The 13,958-nt window shown below is 32.6% G+C and overlaps 1 protein-coding gene across 1 annotated transcript in view; it reads right to left on the bottom strand.

Moving 5' to 3' along the window:
• LOC128993256 (uncharacterized) overlaps window positions 1-13,112 on the bottom strand; it is an 80,451-nt gene extending 67,339 nt beyond the window's left edge. Inside the window, exons 1-5 of the mRNA XM_054417042.1 lie at window positions 13,062-13,112; window positions 12,570-12,600; window positions 11,229-11,303; window positions 9,839-9,883; window positions 3,845-3,996 (exon numbers count right to left, since the gene is read on the bottom strand). Coding sequence (XP_054273017.1) covers window positions 3,845-3,996; window positions 9,839-9,883; window positions 11,229-11,303; window positions 12,570-12,600; window positions 13,062-13,088 — 330 coding nt within the window. The 5' untranslated portion in view covers window positions 13,089-13,112. The remainder of the gene's footprint in view (window positions 1-3,844; window positions 3,997-9,838; window positions 9,884-11,228; window positions 11,304-12,569; window positions 12,601-13,061) is intronic.
• Window positions 13,113-13,958: the final 846 nt, after the last annotated feature.

Here is a 13,958-nt window from a genome sequence, read left to right as displayed (position 1 = left end):
TAATATTATAATTTTTTATATATATGAATTTGAACGGATGGTGTTTTTGGCCTCTAGGGACCTCAAAACGAAAAAGTAAATCGGTCCCGGGTCAAAGTCTTACCATGAGACCTACGGTAATAGCTACTATGGGAATTTCGCAAAAACACAGAAAGATTTTGTAATGCCAAAGTGAGCTATCCACCTGCTTAGTATGGTCTAAGTGCCATGCAAATGAGTAGTTTAGGCATGCCAAAGTAAGCCAAGTGCCACTTTTTTGCCAGAATAAACATATTTGGAACATATACCAAATCTATATATTAATACGCAAGCAGTTTTCTTTTCACAGTCATAACTCGATAACGGCTTGACGGATTTTAACGTTTGAGGTGTCAAATTAAAGGGATTTTCACGTAAATGTGCAAATACGTCTCAGAATATTAAGAAAGGGCATCACTTAAGTAACGTTAAGGGCTAAAGTTTGGGAACGGTGGCGCTAACTGTTGACATTAGATTATATCATCAAACTCAATTCCCCTTTGTTACAATTAAACATATAGACGTAGTTTGAAATAGTTTTTAAGTTTAACCACAGACTGTAGGTCTTATTACTTCCAGAGCAAAGCCGGAATTTTACATTTTTTATTTAAACATCTGTTAACATTAACATCTGTTATGTATGGTTTATAAAAAAGAGTTTCCTAGCGAGACCTGACAACAAATTGTCTGTAATAGTTGAATTTATTTACCTTACACCGTATTTTACTGAATTATCATGTGGTTTTGATATAAATTACGATGTGAATAAAAACTCCTTTGTATTGTTTTTTTTATTGGTTAACTTTCGTATTTGATCTAAATTTGAAATTAAATGCCACCAATAAGACGAAGAACTGTGAGTGGCTGGAGGGGACGCAAACATGACCGCTTGCTTCAACCTCCCAATTTGACGGATACAGTGTGTCAGTACCGCCGTGGTGATACATCCAATCTCGGACAATTAAAAGTTGAATTTTTACATTGTCGCGGCTTACATTTTAAGCAAGAAAAGACTGGCCAAGACAGTTCAATTTTTTCTCTTTGTTGCCATAAATGAAAGGCTCGTTTAACTCATTTGCGGAATCTACCATACTTTGGGGAACTTATTGGAAACTCCCAATCTAAAAAACTGGAATTTGAGGCTTTGATCCCGAAATCCTCTGGATAAAATTCGTCAATTTAATTCCGCCTTTGCCATGGACAGCTCTGAAGCTCATTTTGAGAGGGCCACACAGGGGATCTACAATTTCAAGATCCATGACACGTTTTACCACCGAGTAGATAATCTAATTCCTCAAGAATGTCATGATCCTGAATACGCACAGATCTATAAGTACGGCGGTTGGCACTGTAACCCAACAGCGCATGTAAAACAATTCAAACAAAAAATGCAATGAAAAATATGCGGGAAATAGGGTTACAATGTCAATCCATTTGCCCAATCTTTTAAAACTGTGGCAGAAATTTTTAGGGACGACAGCTCCGAGGAGTCAAGTTAGGTTGTTCATAGTAAGAGACAAAGGAATTGACTATATTAAAGCTGAAAACAGAGTACCACCTGGCACAAATAAATCTTTGTTTCTTTGTTAAAAAAAAAAAAAAAAAAAAAAAAAAACTAATAGTGTTAAGGGGTCCAATCGATATATACAATCAATACAATATAATACACAGTTATATAATATACTGTACAAAGAAGAAATAGAAACCTAGAAACATAAACATATGTTATAAAAAAACCAAAACAAATGTACAAAATTACAATGAAAATAAAGAACATAAATTAAGTGAGTGAATGTTTAAGTTATTTTACAAGTATTACTTTCAACAAAACCTCATTTCATCAAGTTATTAAAAACATTATTATACAGGGTGTTTGGTACTCAGTGTGAAAAAAAATTGTTGGTGTAAGTACAAAGTAAATGCAGTATGATGATGCATATAAAATGTCCCAAGTCTAAAAATTAGCTTCCCAAAGAATTATTTTATGTTTTTAAAAAATGACTATGTTTTTAAACTTTATACAGCTATTTCTCAAATACCTGTAAATGGATTTGAGTAGACAATGTCATTTTCGTGTTCTACATTAAATTTTGAATAAGAATAATACAAAATGACAGAGGATCAGTTGTAAAAACTCCATCGTAAATAGATTCAAAGATAAAAATTAAGATGTTTGGTAAAAATTAAAAACACATTGGTCAATTGCATTTGTTCACACCCTGTATACAGGAAAGTGTCGGAATATGTTAAAAACTGCGCCATTTTATAAGCTTTCCAACCATATGCTACACCATTGAGCTTTCTGTCTGCTTATGTACGCTTTTGTGGTTTGAAGACTACAAAGCATGGCGTCTTTATCATTTAAAACATAGAAAGTCAGCATGTATTAAGCAAAAGTTGTATTTTTGTTTCAGCTTGAACAGTAAAAACAGTAAAAAAGTTCCCTGTTTTCTGCCATTCAAACGACTAAAATAAACAAAAAAATATCTAAACCTCAATAGTGTAGCATTTGGTTGGAAAGCTTATAAAATGGCGCAGTTTTTAACATATTCCGACACTTTCCTGTATACAGGGTGTGAACAAATGCAATTGACCAATGTTTTTTGCATTTTTATCAGACATCTTAATTTTTATCTTTGAATCTATTTACGATGGAGTTTTTACAACTGATCCTCCATCATTTTGTATTATTCTTATTCAAAATTTAATGTAGAACACGAAAATGACATTGTCTACTCAAATCCATTTACAGGTAATTGAGAAATAGCTGTATTAAGTTTAAAAACATATTTATTTTTGAAAAACGTAGGCTAAAATAATTCTTTGGGAAGCTAATTTTTAGACTTAAGACATTTTATATGAATTATAATACTGCATTTACTTTGTACTTACACCAAAAAATTTTTTTCACACTGAGTACCAAACACCCTGTATTATAACTGTGTATTATATTGTATTGGGTTGATTGTATATATCGATTGTGTTGAAACATGAATCCGCTCTTATGTTTTCAACCGGAGACTTTGGTTGGGGCCCCTAATTTAAAAAACGCCTTAAACAGAACATATCGTAGAAATAATTTAACAATGCTATAGCAGTACGTGTTGTACTGGTTGGCGTCAAGCAAGAGAGGGATTTAGCTTCGCTGCATTAGGTCTAAAAAGCTCACTTTAGAGAGAGAAGTTCTCTCTTACGTAGTGTAGGCGGGCAGAGAACCTAAGCAGTATGAGAACGGATCTATATTTCAATATTGTACCTTTTGTACCGTAGATTCTTTTATAATTTTTTACAACATACAATTTTTTAAATTTTTATAATCAGTCATATAAATTACTTTAGAGTGACTCTATGATTAAGGTTTTGCTGTTTATGATTTTTGTTCTTCATTATTTTATTACAAGCAGCAGTTTTACTCGATTTCGAGCAACAGGTATCTAGTATAGTTAAAAATGTGTTAAAAATTTACCCCCCCCCAAAATAACAGGATGTAGACCCCCTGCTTAATATCATAGAGTATAATTAACTATTATAATAGGGTTTTACACTGTTAATTTTATTATAACACAATACAATATTTTAAATAATACAATATTTTAATTATTATTCAATGGCCACTGATGTAATCTAATAATTTCTGGGATAGACAATTAAATAAAAAGCATTATGCTTTAAAAAAAATCTCAGACACTGCTATTATAAGGAATTTCACTGTTAACGAATAAATAATATCCTAGCACTTATCGGTAAGACAGAAATAATATGAGATCAGATGTCTAGCTATCTATTCCAAAAAAAAAAAAAAAAACAACTTCTCTACCAAACTTACGTTGAATTTGATTTGCAGGCGAACAAAGCTTTTGTCTGCTTTCTTTATTTTCACTATTTGGAGTTTAGCTGTTGAACTACTAAAGACCTCTGCGTTACATACGTAAGTTTCTCTGGTTGGGACCTCCTCTAGTGGTTCATACTGCTTGATCCCTAGAAAATAAACATTATACTATTGCAGTTAAATTTTGTTATATCTTTTTGGCTCTTTAGCCTGAAATTTATGAATTATATATTGCCCTTGTCGAACGATTTATTGGTCTTATGGAATTCTATCTTGCAGAATAATTGAACACCATTCAAATGTACTGAAAATCTCAGCCTTGATAATTGATTTAAAATTATATTAGGTACCTTATAAGATTTTTGTTACAATTTTAAAAAGGGATACTATTTCTAGTAACCAATTAATTTGTCATCATCATCATCATCATCCTCTTCATCATCATATATTAAAACGTGACAGAGTTTTTTTTTATTTCACGATTCTGAACTACATGACGGATTTTCATGATTTTTGTGTTTAATGAAAGATAATTTTGAGAACTAGGGAATGTTGAAGCCATAATTTAGTTAAGGCTTTCAGTTTTCTAGAAATTAAGTTTTAATTTTTACAAAGTCTAGCCGACGCTAGCATTCTAGACTGGCTTTTGGAATAATTTAATTTGCTTAACGTAACAGCTGTAAACATTCAGCGTTTGTGACACTACACTCCTAAAATGCTATGGGAAGGGAGGGAAACAGGTCCACGACGTAGGAAATGGTGAAGGAAGTAGTAAAGGCGAGCTGTCCGGAGTTTGGGAACTGTTAATGACCATTAGATTAAGGTATCTAAAATCCTAAAATGCAATGGGAAGGAAGGGAAACAGGCCCGTGACGTTGGAAGTGGTGAATGAAGTAAGCTAGCAGTGCCGAGTGTGGGAACTGTATGTGGCAATTACATATCTGCAATCCTAAAATGCTGTGGGAAGGGAGTAAAACAGGTCCACGACGTAGGGAGTGTTGAAGGAAGTAGTAAAGGTTAGCAGTGTGGAATTCGGGAATGGATTAATGCATCTGCAATACTAAGACTGCTTTCAGAGTAAACTTTTCAGAGTAAAGATTTTCCACGAGCAAAGCTCAGTCCTTAGGTACTATATATAAGGTTAGCATCATCTGTGTTTGATATATGGCACGCTTATGTTTACTTTAAACTCATGATGCTAAATCATATAATTCAAAATTAAAAGTTTCCAAAAATCACATAATGGTGATTTTCTTATTCAATCGACAATACTAGTTTCAAGAGTTGGTTACATATCTGTGATGTACCAAATGACTGCTAGCTAGATGTATACGAGAAGCCGTATATAAAGAAAAGTCTATATATTTATTTATATTTTTACACGCAACATTCTTGGTTTTGATTCCTCATATCAAAACGTATGCTAAGGTTTTTGTCTACTCTTTCACTAAGTCTATGCATATTTGAATTTAGAGTTCATCGATCCTCTAAAACTATGTACCGGCAGTAATGATTTTTTTAAGAATTTTCTTAACAATGATTGGTCAAGAAATACAGTACCTACTGCGTCAATTCAGTCGTCTTATTTGGTGAAATATGTCAAATGGTACAGGCTTCTCGCCTTTTCCATTATATTTTATACACAAAACAAGGTTTTCTAGTTAATATAGTTGATATAGTAAATGTTTCTCACTATCCTAACAGTGAAAAGTGTCACGATTGAAAATTAAATACATCAAATTACAAACTAACAAATAAACACAGTAAAAATATCTTTATAATATCTGCTGGAAGCAAAACGTGAGGAAAGGTTAACAAACAACCTTAACTTACTTCCAAGGTTAAAATGGGGTGAACGAAATAACAATATTTACAAACAGAATGTAGATAAAAATGTTGCACACCTTCATATTACAAATGATAATGCGTATAGTATAGATAAGCTAACGAGGTGTATTAAAGAGTCGGCCTTTGAAAATACAAGTAAAACAGGTGCAGTGTTTATAAAAAAACAACCATGGTTTGATAGGGAATGTTTCTCGCTTAGAAATAGAGTTTTTAGTCTACTGAGATTGTTTAGAACAACTAATTCATTAATAAACAAGCAGGCATATTTAGAGGCAAGCAGGAGGTATAATTTAATGTGTAAAAACAAAAAGATAGCTTTTCAAAATAATATTATAGATTGTATTAATCACGCTAAGGATGGGAAAACAATGTGGACTGCCATTAGCAAATTTCGAGTATCGGAAAAAATACGCTTGCAAGGATTGAACCTGAACAGTGGGTACAACATTTCCAAACTTTATTGAATCCTCCAATAATGTCGGGAACAATAAGTTATGCTGAGCCTTTTATAATGAATGAATTATTGGATAGGGATTTTGCCCGACAAGATTTGCAGATAATTTTGACTAAAGTGCAAAATAATAAGGCTCCAGGGTATAATGGCATCCCATATGAGTTGTTTTTAAATGTGCCACATGCATTACTAAATACTATATTAGATATATTTAATAGGATATTTCAATCAGATGTCACACCAGGAAGTTTTAAAAAATCTATCTATTCTTCCATTGCACAAGAAAGCTGACCGGAATTCAACTCAAAACTATAGAGGCCTATCTTTCATCAATTGTATTTCTAAATTATATACAAGCTTATTACACAATAGATTATGTGAATGGGTGAATAGTCAAGGAATTTTAACTGAGTTGCAAGCAGGTTTCCGTAAGGATTAATCCACTATTGATAATTTGCTTAATCTTACAAGTATGATAAAACTACGACTAGCTTCAAAAGGTAACAAATTGTATAGTTCTTTATAGATTTTAGCGCTGCGTTTGATACAGTTGACAGAAACGCTCTATTCTATAAGTTATCGGCTCTGGGTTATCAACGCGCATGCGTACAGCACTGCGAGCTTTGTACGACGGTACTGAATCAGGTGTGTAGTACAACGCAAACGTAACAGAATCCTTTGAAACTAAAGTAGGTCTGAGGCAAGGATTCGTGTGTTCACCTTTGTTATTTTGTTTATTTATAAATAATATGTCTAGTAGCATAAATGGTGGCTGTATTTTTGGGCGAAAGAAAGTAAATATTTTAATGTATGCAGACGATGTAGTTCTGCTAGCACCGACTGGCACAAGTTTACATTTTATGATCAATAATCTAGAAAAATATCGTGATACATGGAACTTACAACTAAATCTAAACAAGTAAACAATTATAGTTTTTAGAAATGGAGGTAAGTTAAAGGAAAACGAAAAATGGTCGTTTAAAAGAAGAGATATTAAAGTAGTGAACAGTTATAAATATTTAGGGGTAGAGTTAACTTCCAAGTTAACGTGGGAACATCAGATGAGCACAAAATCAAGAAGTGCAAAATTAGCAATCAATAATATCTGGTATAAATTCTTTGTCAGTAGTAGAATTTCGTTGGAAAGAAAGTTTAGTTGCTTTAATGCGGTAGTTAAATCAATTTTGTGTTATGGCTGTCAGGTTTGAGGATATCAAAAGAATGATAAAATTGAGGGTGTTTTGAGAATGTTTATTAAGAAAATCTTTCAATTGCCTAATAATACACCTAATTATGCGCTATATTTAGAAACAGGAGCAGAATCAGTATATTTGTACACTTTATATAGTAATCTAAATTATTTAGTTCGAGTCTTATCTTGAAATTCTCTTGGAATTGGGTAACTCGTCCTATATCAATGCTAATTTATCTCTAAGGGCGATAAAATGTATTTACAAAGCACGAGTTGGAGTAATTTATCTAAACTACGAGCCTTGGATAGGTGACCAAAATTACGTGTGCAGTTTATGTAATTTAAGGGAAAACGAGGATGTATTTCATTATATCTGTAGGTGTCCAATCCTTGCAGGTGTAAGAAAACGTTTTCTTCATAAAAAAAGAACTTACTAGGGAAGATTTACACTCATATTTAAATGGTAGGGACTGGCGAAGTCTAGGATATTATTTAGTTAATGCATGGAAATATAGATATAAACTTGTGTCAGAATTTAATTTTGCATAAAAAAAACACAAAAATACATTGTTTGTCATCCTAACGTGGTGCAGGAAATATGGAAAACAAGGAGAAAATAAAAATATTTGTCCTACAGTCACCCGACAAAGTTGGCTTCCTTGTACTGTTTATAGTACAGAAAGCTGCTAATTGCTGCATAATTATACTTTGCCGTACGTTTTATACTTTGTCGTACGGTTTATACTTTGCCGCACATCAGGATCCCAACGAAACAACACAAAAGAACGTGGTTCTATAATGCACGTAATCCGTGTACGCTTGGAAATAGGTTGGCAACACTTAAAGATAATAATACTATGAGCAGCTGATTGACTATTATAACTACGAATTAACCAGTCATTTCGTGTTTATAGTTTCGGTATTTCTGAACTTTCTGGACTTTTCTTTTAAACATTTTTAAAACATTCCCACGATCTTAATAAACAAGAAAATACCTTTTAAGCATTTTTTTTTAGCGCAGAAACCACTTCAAATTATAAAAACATATGGAACTATATTCTCAAAACGCGGAGTACATTTCTTGCCGAGGAAAAATAGCGGAGTAATACGGACCGGGTACTACTTTCTCTAGGGCACCTATTTGTGTTGCCAGCCGAACCTAAAAACGTGTTGTATAGTGTTTGAAAGACTAATTAATTATTTATATGCTTTATAGTGACTGTAGGAAAAATATAATGTGTAACACGAGTGCAAAAGGCCTTTGCTGCACTCGACATCATTCCACACTCGCCTGCGTCTCGTGCGTAAACATTGCTCTCGTGTGCAGCAAAGTGCCACTTTACCCACTAGTTACACAAATAACTATTGTAATATTATAATTAACATGAAAGCTGCCAGTCCAGCTGACAGTCCTTTGGGCTAATGCTGATATAGTGCAGTTAAACAAAACAAAATTAAAAACGCTAGAATAAGTGTGATTCAAGGTTGTATGTAGATATTTTATTTGTATATTGAAGAGTTATTTATCAAAAAATATTATTCTTTTGTAATGCATTGTTTTAATGAAAATAAGGCTGGTTTCATTTCATTTCATTTCATTTCACTGGTCTGAAAAAATGTGTGCATCCAGGCACTGCTCCAAAACGTAAATCCATGCAGTGCTCCGAAAGGCAGTGCTCCAAAAGGCAGTGCTCCGAAAATTATTTTCAGACTACTGCCTTTCTGAGTACACTGCCTTTCGTAGCAGTGCCTGACCGTGCTAATTCTGTCGGACCAGTGCCTTATCTTTGTATTATTTTCGAAGCACTGTCTTTTGGACCACTGGCTTTCGGAGCAGTGCCTGAGCGTGCAGATTGTTTCGAACCAGTGCCTTGGCGACGAATTCTTTTCTGACCACTGCCTTTCGGAGTAACGCCTGCGCTCCAATATTCGTTCAGGGAGGAGCAAGGACCGATGGCGGAGATCCGTTGTAAGGGAAAGGAGGGGTGTGTCTGGTGGACGGAGTCAGAATGCCACGGTTTTTGACGTGACCTTCTCTGGAGGAATAATCTCCCACCACCGCGCCGTCACGAACGCTTCCGAACCATAACGAATATAGCCGAGGACCTCTATAACGCCTTGTGTCGTCTGTCTGGAAACGGGACAGCGGAATTGAAATCGGAACGGAACATCGGAGCGATTTCTTCTAATCCCGGGCCTCCTTTGAACACTGATGGGGATGGAGTAGCCATTTAATGATGTTATGTAATTAGTTATAAACTATTTGTAGACTAATTATTAAAAGTTAAAAATTCCTATATAAGCCAAACTAAACATTTGATCTTCAATATATTCACCCTTATCAAAAAACTCTCCTATGTAATCTGTAAAATCAAATAGTGAATTTCAATCTACCTAGGCTAAATTACAAAAATTCACTTTCATTTATGTATACTGCAAAAATTGATCAAAAGGTTTATTAGAAATTAAAAACAAGATTAAACCATATCAAACTCACTTCTCCGCGACCCCTGAATCATCTCGTAGAATATAGCACTGTTCACTGAAATAGAGCAAAAAATAAATATTACATAAAACATTGAACAGATAAAATCATAACAATCCTGTTTTAGCGAATTTCCCATATAGGGAATACGCTTTTACCTTTGGTCTCATGGTAAGGTAAGACCTAGACCCGGGACCAAATTACTTTTCCGTTTTCAGCCCCAGAGGCCGAAAACACCAGAGGTTCGAATTCACACGTACTAAATACTTATTAAATATATTAATGTATACATACATACAGAGTGGCTGATTATCAGTGTTACACAATTTTTTGTGTAAGTACATAAATGGAGTGTGATAATGATTAATAGCTACATTACCAAATTTAACAAGATAGTTCTATACTGATATACTTCTATAGTTTATACTGTAATATAATATGGCTGTCAGACTGTCGGTTTTGTTCAAAAATAAGTATCTCAAAACTCGTGATTGATTGATGTTAATCCTAATCATTTTTTGATCTTCATTTATAATTTATTTGAATAAAAATAGTTACCATTAAATTCCCGTTTTGGTATTAGAACGTGTCAGCAAGAATTATAATTATTAGAGCTTTATATATAAATTTAATTTGCTCACTTATGTGAAAGGAGCCTGTAATCATTTTATTATCCATTTTATATCCCATTTTATTACTCTTTGTATTTCTATTGTTTGTGTTACTCAATTCGTTAACAAAGCCAATAGGTATTTGAATAATGATTAAAAGTTGTATTACCTCTCACCAAAGTATTTTTATTATTTAACTCGATCCCGGTTACGCCCCCGCGCGAATCTAACGTGGCAAATTGTGGAGGTGCCGGGTAACGATCCCGGTACCTCTCACATGCCAAGCGCCTCCACCATCTACCCTCACACAAGTTGAAAGTGGAATCCGAACCACATTTTGCTTTATAATTAACGAATTGGTCTAATTATCATGATAGTACTGCGGATAGTCGTATTACTCACACTAGTGCGGACGTTAATCCACACTACAGTAGGTAGTATGGCAACCACTGTGCATGCCTATAGATATCCACAATTCGTGACCTCCTAGTAGCTGGATTACAATCAATTGGATGAAAGTACAACAAATACGTCAAATAAAACTAGTAATAATATATTTACACTTACACTGTTTACTCACAAGATTCGCCTATTGGATCTGATGATGATTTGAGTGTCCAATCGAAATTGATCATCACTTACCATCTTGTGAGTAAACAGTATAAAAGTAGAAATATTATTACAAGTGTATTTGACGTATTTTTGTTGCTAAATTTAGAAAATTCGCTCTATTTCGAAAAACAGCTCTTCTACTTCTGTTTTAAAACTACCAAATACGAATGCATACTTACAGTCAGATTCGAGAGGAGCATATGTGTCCACAAGCTTGCCGTGCCTGGTTACATCTACTTCACCATAAGCTGCAACTGCATTGGAGGAATAGATTAACAAACATCTCAACATAAATATTTTAGAGACACGATTTTTTACAGCTACTTTACTTTTGAAATGTCTTGATTTTAATTAATACGAGTGTACTGCATTAGTACTTCTCAGTTTAAATTTTTTTCAACGTCAGCGGTATGTAATAGTGCACAAATTGAAAACCGTTAATAAAAAATGTATTTTTTTTCAGCAATAGAAAAAAATGTATGTAAATTTATCAAAAAAATGTATCAATGTATGTAAATACATTGATACAGCACATAAGTTCATATAAAACACAATGTATGTATGTTTCTCCTTTCTATCATATTAAATTACTCTTGCGGTTGCTGTAAACTTTTAAAATAGTTCTGAGTGTGTGTTTGGAAGGATTTTGTCTTTTTACTGGTCTTCAAATCCTTTATAGCTCTGTCTCATTTCTAAAGATTCATAATTCAAATAACAGAATACAAAACAAAACAAAAATAAATTACTAGCTGTTAATACTAGGCAGTAAAAATGTAAATTTTAATCCCATAGAATAAAATTATATTAAATACAGTGAATCGGGGAAATCATGTAAAACCAACTAAGAAATATTTTAGTCTTTGGAATGTTTTATATGACTTAGATGAATTTTTCCCCTTGATGTTTTTTCATAACACTTCTTAATTTAAATATTGAACGGTTTTCAGATATGGTTTTAGTGATTTTTTCTCATAGATAATCTGGCTTAGTATTGCCGCAAGTCAGGGTCCAATATAATTTTCTTTACAGTATTCCTAGAGGCAAAAACAAAATATGTCACATGTTTTAGGAAATGTTTTTGTGAAAATTCAATCAGGAAAATAGAAATTCGCTTAGTATGCAGGTTTTGCTGCGTTTGGGTTATTGCTACAGCGTTATTTAATTTTAGTTTTACTCGTGTGAAATTTAATGCTGTAAAGCAGTTATAAGTTTATTGTATACCTATGTATTATTTATTTTATTGAAACTAACATTAGTTTAACCTATCTATTCGTCCAATAGAAAAATACAATATATGTTATGAAAAAAATTTGAAAATTATTTCATGAATAAGGATCAAATTACAGTAGTTACAGTAGTACTGTAGTACAGTAGTTTCAACCAGACACACTCCTTATTGATAAATCACAAATACTGCACATTTTTATCAAAGTAAAAATCGTAATCGTTTAGCACAGATGTTTTGAGTTTGGTATGTCTAAATTGAATTTATTTCTATAAATAAGTAAAATGTTATGTACCTGGACGAACAGCTTCATTGTAGATGAAAACCTAAAGACAAACAATATTGCTTTCATTTTCCTGAAGACCCAAAGAAAGTATCTAAAGGATTGTATCAAAGGAAACAAAGCCAAAGTCTTTTTTAAACGCAAGAAATATATAGCGAAATATTTTATTTTAAAATTGTGCTGTACACCTTTAACTCTTTTGCAGTTAGAAACTTACCAAAAATAACCAAAATAAACAAAAGTTTAAATACTTCAAAACAATTTTAAACCAAATTTAAAAGATAAACAATTTTTTTATTATAGTTACAGTGTTGCAGATTAACAATATTATACTAGAGGACCCGTGCAGCGCAATGTTCTGCATTAATCCTCCATCTTATGTATCAAAAAGATATAATTTAATAAAAACGCTAGTGTTACTTATACATACAGTACATATTTTTGTGTGAACGCAACTCCTTTAAAGTTAGTAAAAAAATTCTAAACAAAATAATTTATACTTACTAATAAAATAGCTCTGGCTAGGAACATGGTAAGCAGTGGAGTGTTCACCAAGTGTAGTTACAGCTGTTTTATAATTACGTAAATTAATTTTAGATCGATAATGATATTGATCTAGGCATGATGGTCACAGGTGTAAGAAAATTAACCGAAAATTATATTTTACGCTCTTCATGTTTTAGAATTATATGTTCAGTCAAATAAAATAGTTTTTAAACAGAATGTAACTGAAAAACCAGTAGAATAGGGATGAGAAGATAATTAAAATTATCTTTATTTATGCTATAAAAATGTACAATAAATAGTGTCACCATATAAATATTGTATTCAATCCATACAAATGAAACCGTCCATAGCTGTTAGTAGACGTTTACACACAATTCAACTACTGTATAGAATAAACCAACTTTTTTACATAAACTCTTTGAGCTTTTGTTGAAACCTTTTAAAGTTAATAATATTTTTTATTTCTTTGGGAATTAGTAAACAAATGTATACCAGAGTATAATGGCTTGGCTTTTACTTTTTAAGATTGGATTTCGGCCATACTAAACGATTTTTGTTTCTGGTATTGTATGGTAGGTTTCGCAATGTAATCTAGATTTATCCTGGTTGTTTTATTACATGGACTACACATTCCAACACAAAGAAACAAAACTCCATTAATATTTTGGAATCGAAAAACTGTTGCTTTACAGACTTATTATAATTTGGACTTAGCATCGATCGTATTGGTATAATCTGTAATACTAATATTTGATATCATTTTTTTTAAGCATACTCCGCAGCTATTCCGTACGACACATAATTTGATAATAGAGTGAATTTTATTACAGCACATTTTATTATCACTGAAACAACAAAAATCAAGGCATGATATCTAAAATCCATTCCACATAT

This window comes from Macrosteles quadrilineatus, unplaced genomic scaffold, assembly GCF_028750875.1.
Source record: "Macrosteles quadrilineatus isolate MER2022 unplaced genomic scaffold, UCM_ALF_1.0 Scaffold_4__1_contigs__length_99947679, whole genome shotgun sequence".
Lineage (NCBI taxonomy): Eukaryota > Metazoa > Arthropoda > Insecta > Hemiptera > Cicadellidae > Macrosteles > Macrosteles quadrilineatus.
This window is presented reverse-complemented; position numbering and strand designations above follow the sequence as displayed.